The following is a 6,963-nucleotide window of genomic DNA, read 5'->3' on the forward strand; positions in this document are numbered from 1 at the left end:
TAGAGCATATCTCCACCTCTCCAGGGTCTCCTCAACCTGCTTCCTACTATCGCTACAGATCACAATGTCATCAGCAAACATCATAGTCCACGGGGACTCCTGTCTAATCTCGTCTGTCAACTTTTCCGTCACCATTGCAAATAAGAAAGGGCTCAGAGCTGATCCCTGATGTAATCCCACCTCCAACTTGAATGCATCCATCACTCCTACCGCAGACCTCACCACTGTCACACTTCCCTCGGAAATATCCTGTACAACTCTTACGTACTTCTCTGCCACTCCCGACTTCCTCATACAATACCACAGCTCCTCTTGAGGCACCCTGTCATATGCTTTCTCCAGGTCTACAAAGACGCAATGCAACTCCTTCTGGCCTTCTCTAAACTTCTCCATCAACATCCTCAGAGCAAACATTGCATCTGTGGTGCTCTTTCTTGGCATGAAACCATACTGCTGCTCACTAATCATCACCTCACTTCTTAATCTTTATCCTTCATCACCCTAACCTGCTGCACATCTTTCCTAGCACGCTCCCTCTGTCTAGCTAATTGGTACAGGTCCTTTTCTCACTTCTTAGTGTCCAACCTCTCATACAACTCATCATACTCCTTTTCTTTAGCCTTCGCCACCTCTATCTTCACCTTGCGCCTTATCTCCTTGTACTCTTGTCTACTTTCTGCATCTCTCTGACTATCCCACTTCTTCTTTGCCATCCTCTTCCTCTGTACACTCTCCTGTATTTCCTCATTCCACCACCAGGTTTCCTTTTCCTCCTTCCTCTTTCTAGATGTCATGCCAAGCACCCTTCTTGCTGTCAACCTTACCACATCTGCTGTAGTTTCCTAGCTGTCTGGTAACTCTTCACTGCCACCCAGTGCCTGTCTCACCTCTTCCCTAAACTCAACCTTGCAGTCTTCCTTTTTCAACTTCCACCATTTGATCCTTGGCTCTGCCCTCACACTCTTCCTCCTCTTGATCTCCAGCGTTATCCTACAGACCACCATCCTATGCTGCTTAACTACACTTTCCCCTGCCACCACTTTGCAGTCTTCGATCTCCTTCTTCTGCATAGGATGTAATCTACCTGTGTGCATCTTCCTCCACTCATGTAAGTATCCCTATGTTCCTCCCTCTTCTAAAAATACGTATTCACCACAGCCAAGTCCATCCTTTTGGCAAAATCCACTATCCTCTGACCTTCTTCATTCCTCTCCTTGACACCATACCTACCCATCACCTCCTCATCTCCACTGTTCCCTTCACCAACATGCCCATTGAAATACGCTCCAATCACCACTTTCTGTCCCTTGGGTACACTGCTCATCACTTCATCCAACTCACTCCAAAAATCTTCTTTCTCATCCTTTGCACACCCAACTTGCGGTGCATATGCACGAAGAACATTCATCATCACACCTCCAATTTCCAGCTTTATAATCATTACTCTGCCTGACACTCTTTTTCACCTCCAAAATACTCGTGACATACTGTTCCTTCAGAATAACTCCTACCCCATTTCTCCTCCCATCCACACCATGATAGAACAATTTGAATCCACCTCCGATCCACCTAGCCATACTCCCCTTTCATTTAGTCTCTTGCATGCACAATATATCAACCTTCCTTCTCTCCATTATATCTGCTAACTCTCTCCCCTTACCAGTCATACTGCCAGCATTCAAAGTTCCTATCCTCGGCTCCACTCTTTACTTTCCTTCTCTCCTCCTGCCTCCGGACACGTCTCCCCCTCTTCTTCTCCTCCTCCTTCTTCTTTGGCCAACAGTAGCCCAATTTCCGCCAGCACCCTTTTGGCTAACAGTACTGGTGGTGGTCGTTATTAAGCCGGGGCTCGACCGATCCGGTATGGAAATTTGTATTATTGTCCGCATATTGATTTGGCAAACTTTTACACAGGATACCCTTCCTGATGTAACCCTCCCCATTTATCCGGGCTTGGGACTGGCACGAAGAAACACACTGGTTTGTACATCCCCTGTAGCTGGGTTAAAAAAAAATGCAGTCCATTTTACTAATACTACAAATGATTATAATGCGCTATCTTTTGGAATGACCAAGTCATAGTGACTGGACAGAAAAGTGGACACCTATTCCTTTATTAAGGTGGACTTGCTTTTTAAAAAAATACACCAGTCAGACTACTGGAGTGTTTAATAAGTCCATTTTATAGATTAGTCATCCAGAGTGCTTAGGGTTCAGGGACTGTGAGGTTTTCGAGCACCAGGGTGTGGTAACACTGTTCATGATTGTAAGGTAGCATGGTTTTGGTATAACAATCAAGTAGTGCTTAACTTGGAGGTTTACTGTTGCCATAGACTATAAATTGTGGGAACAAATGGCTTTCTCATCCTTTTGCCTGAGAGACCCTACGCCTTACTCACAGACTGATTACAGCATCATAGTGAAAGCAAGAACCAATCCTCCTCTTTCGGCTGCTCCCGTTATGTTTTATAAAAAGAATAAGCTAATATTGTATATGAAACAATAACCGGTTATTGATAGGAGTATGAAAGCTTATTCCTACCATGCAAAAAACTCTTTCATGGGGTTACTTCACTAAGTATGCTATTGCTGCTGGTACCATCATGCACAACCACACTAGCTTTGGTGACCAAGTGACCGATATTTAGGGAGAGATTAAGCTAGTAGATAACATTGTGAATTTCCCCTTGGGATTAATAAAGTTTATCTATCTGTCTGTCTGTCTGTCACTGACCAGTTGTTTTAGACAAAGTTTTAATTGTTTTATTAAGTATAAGTTTACTAAATTCATACAGATGTTTTAGCATAAGTAGAGTGGTAGCATAGAGCTGTCATTCTTGTCTCACAGCACCACAATGTACATAGAGTTTGCATGTTCTCTCTGTATTTACAGACTGATTTGTGTTAGTGTGTTTATTTGTGAAAGATTACCTGTTTTAACACTGAAAATGGGAGATGTGTCAGGAATGCTTTTCGAGCCCCTGGAAATGTTTAGTCCTTCAGGCACTGAAGTGAATAGCATCCATCTCCGTTTTTCCAGATACTCTGTACAGCTTGTTATTCATTTACAACGTTTAATATATTTTAAAACTTTTTAAATGTAATTTCATTCTGAAGACTGTTCTATAGATTCATATCTTTTGATAGCCATTACATTGCACATGCTTTAAAAAAACAATATCTACCAGTTTTAACTAAACATCTTACTGCTAGTTTTCTGCTGCAGATTGTTATGATGTATTGCAAGTTGCAAACCTACTTAGTTAACCAGGTTAATGAGGAAGCCACCTGTCCTGTCAGGTGGGTACACAAGGCAGAAACCGACACGTGTGCTTGCTCACTCACACATCCTTTATATTAGCAATGTAAACTGCATGTCTTTGAAATGGGGGTGGAGTGAAGGGGAAAGCCAACTGTTAAAACTCAGATAAATATGAGAAGAATGTGGAAATGTCAAATAGTAGGGCTTCGATTTGAACACAGGAGACTGGAAGTGGAAGGCAACATCTCTAACCACTATCCGTCACATTGAATCAGTTAATGGACTTTGTATTCTTGTAGCTATTGTATATTTACATGTATGTAACATTAGTGCCTAGAAAAAGTATTTACTTCCTTGGAATGTTTTATTTTTTTATTGTTAAACAACATTGAATCACAGAGGATTTAATCTGCATTTTTTTATATTGATCAGCAGAATGAAACTCTTTGATGTCAAAGAGAAAAATCAATGTCTGCAAAATAGTCTAAATTAATTATAAATATAAAACATAAATTAATTAATCACATAAGTGTTCGCGCCACTAAACAGCCAACACACAATGACACTGATGGCAGCAGGCAATATCTTTGTGAAACACAGTTTAAGTAATCTATCTATGAAATATGAAATAATGCGCTCCCTCTCATGTATATCTATATGCCTATCTATATATCTTCATATTTATATCTATCTAGATATATCTATAATAATTTTTTTGGGGACTTTGGGTTTGAGAAAAGCATGTTTTAAATGCATTTTTTAACATTATTATTATTATTATTCTGCGCTGGGTTGGCACCCTGCCCGGGATTGTTTCCTGCCTTGCGCCCTGTGTTGGCTGGGATTGGCTCCAGCAGACCCCCGTGACTCTGTGTTCGGATTCAGCGGGTTGGAAAATGGATGGATGGATTATTATTATTTGCCAATTAAATCATTTCAGTGACATATTTTTCAAATAAACTGTAAATTGGCACATTTTCATGTTTTCGTTATTGTGTTTTTTGTTAACCACCCATTTTGTTTAAGGTTAACCACCCTTTACCAAAGTTTGAAACTTAATAATTGATATTACTTTAACCTTCTCCTGATATCTGTGTGGGTTTCTTCCAGATGCTCCAGAGACATGCAGGTTAGGTGGACTAGTGATACTGAATTGATCCTAAAGTTGCCCTAACACTAAACTGATACTAAAGTGGCTGGGGTGTGTGTGTTTGCCCTGCGGTGGACTGGTGCCCTGTCCAGGGTTTGTTTCTGTCTTTCACCCTATGCTAGCTGGGACAGGCTCCAGCAGACCTCCCGTGAAGCGGTTCAGAATTAATTAGTTTAGAAAATGACTGGCTGGTTACTTTAACCCCTGAGATTACCAGAGTGAAAGCAATCAATAAAAACCCAAAAGCCACAATCCATGTAATCGGATGCAAAAATCTGCCAGTATACTGAGGGAAATGGTCCCACTTTGGCCCTGTCAGTACTGGAGGTGAATTCAGGAAAGAGGTAGGCTTGTGGTAGATGAAGCAGGCCCAGATAATGAATGGTGGTGTGTTTGTATAAATATAATATGTACACTGGACTTGTGTGGGTTTTCATATCTATATCATGTCTACGGTTAATTACAACAAGAACATGACAATTGGCCTGCCTTACATGACTTTGTACCCTCCATTACCATATGTGAGATACCTGGCAGACTAGAATGATGTTCTTCCTTACACCCCTGTCCCTCTCCAGAAGAGAGCCTCCTAGACTGCCTAGCCCCATGGAGATCTCAAATGGGCTCCCTCCTTCACTTGTGTTGATCAGAACAGTTAGAGCCTGTCAGGTATACTTTCTACTCTGCTCCATTCTGGCTCTTTGCTTCTAGCTCAGCACTGCTAGCTCTTTATTTCATTTGAGTAATTTCCACCAGAAGACCATCTCTGCCTGCTTGCTTAGCTGGATATGACCTTCATGCAAGCTGCTGCATTGAGACCAAGAGCCCCCAAAGCTCTCCACACCTGCAGCCCACCTTAACTGGCAGGTCCCATAATCTCCACATTTGTGTTGACCTGAAATTTCAGGTGTTTCTGCTTAACTGAATGTGCCAACAGGTCTGTGCAAAGAGTTCTGGAAAAATATGGTATATAAAATGGATCTTGAGAAAGAGGTCAAGGGTCAGTATTACAAAAACTTCCAGTTAAGCCATGGGGCAAAGCTGTAGTTTGAATCTGAATGTGATGTGTGTGTGTGTGTAAAATGATTTGTTTTGCATTTTCTCTTTTTGTAACATTTCAGGTGGAAATGTACTGCAGAGTTTGACAAACACTGCTGAAAATCTGAGTGAGGATTCTTCGAATTCAAGAAAACGTAGGAGAGCCGCAGCTGACATCAACTACAAGGAGCCAAGCATGCACAAGTATGTTCAGTTGAGAGTAGTGGGAATGTCTGGAAAATTGTATACACCGTATACAGTTTATCAGTGTGTGTGAGTATGTGTATTATATGTGTGTATAAAAATGCATAAAATATTCATAAGCTAGCTGTGCTACCCATCTAAGAAGGTTGAAATCTAAGTAATTAATCATTAATGTTTGCAGTGCACCATTTATTGGAATGTATTTTGTGATGCATGTAGGAATAAACTGCATTGCGTTTGTCATTCCAATAGGTGATGCGTTACAAACATTTGTAGAATAAAATGCATTAATGCAAATGCCTCTGTATGTCTCTATTTTGTACCAGTTGGTATGGGTTCCGGAAAAGCAGTGTTAATGGCTCTGGTGTCCCACCTATTCAAATGACAAATACAATGCTTTATGTATATATCCTATATATCTCAATGTATAATATATAAAAACTAAAAGTGTTTGTAATGTGCCTTCTTTTGGAATGACAGATACTTCGCAACCAAACGGGCACATAGACAGATACTTCTTTGAATTAAGGTGGATACTGTATATGTATACTCTGCAAGTGTAATTGCTGTGATTTCTTTTTGTTTTCCTTCACTGCAGCAAGCTGCGGCGAGGAGATAAACACACAGACACACGTTTCTTACAGTCGCCAGTCTTTAAAAATAAAGAAGGAAAGACTAAACAGAAGAAAGTTAAACTTGACACCAAAGCAACAAAGCATGCTCCAGTGGATCCTGAGAACATACTTTGAAAGGTTTATGATTTTATTGTCTGTTAAAGATTTTATTGTTCTATGTAAATTTCCATAAAATTTTAACTTGATATTTAAAGTGTGTGGTTTTTGTTCTAGAAATTAGTTTTATGCAAAACTGTGGTGGTTGTGAGTAACCTGAAATGCTGTTTGCAAATGGTGGATATGAAGTGTGGAGCTGGATGGGGGTCTCGGCGGAAAGGACGAATCTGTGCTGATGTCTGGGAAGCATGATGGGAATAGCCAGGGTTAATGTTGTCTTCTGTTTAAAGCTGTTTGGCTGTAACAATTTAAATGTTTTTTGCTAATAAAGCACTGAATTTAAGCAAACTGTTTTACTGTTTTTATTCAGCGCTGTTTCTAGATTACTCCACCTATTTGACACCTTCATTCTCAGGCCCATTTAATCTAGTTCAAAGTTCAATGAGGCCACAAGCCTGAGGTGGCCAGGACTTCATTGTAGCTTGAGGTCAGCTAGTGCTGAGTTTGCACATTTTCCCCACATCTGTGTGAATATATTCATTCCAAAGATGCATGTTTAAGATTGATTGCCAAATCTG

General features: G+C 40.6%; 1 protein-coding gene across 4 annotated transcripts in view; it reads left to right on the forward strand.

Annotated features, from left to right (window-relative positions):
• The window catches only part of LOC114656093 (shugoshin 2-like), a 31,181-nt gene extending 24,448 nt beyond the window's left edge, over positions 1-6,733 (forward strand). For all 4 annotated transcript variants that reach the window (XM_028807503.2, XM_028807504.2, XM_051931362.1 and 1 more), the window contains 2 exons: positions 5,534-5,654; positions 6,253-6,733. In XM_028807503.2, the coding sequence (XP_028663336.2) occupies positions 5,534-5,654; positions 6,253-6,403 (272 nt within the window). In that variant the 3' untranslated portion in view covers positions 6,404-6,733. The remainder of the gene's footprint in view (positions 1-5,533; positions 5,655-6,252) is intronic.
• Positions 6,734-6,963: the final 230 nt, after the last annotated feature.

The sequence above is a fragment of the Erpetoichthys calabaricus genome, chromosome 8 (assembly GCF_900747795.2).
Source record: "Erpetoichthys calabaricus chromosome 8, fErpCal1.3, whole genome shotgun sequence".
In the NCBI taxonomy this organism is placed as follows: Eukaryota; Metazoa; Chordata; class Cladistia; order Polypteriformes; family Polypteridae; genus Erpetoichthys; species Erpetoichthys calabaricus.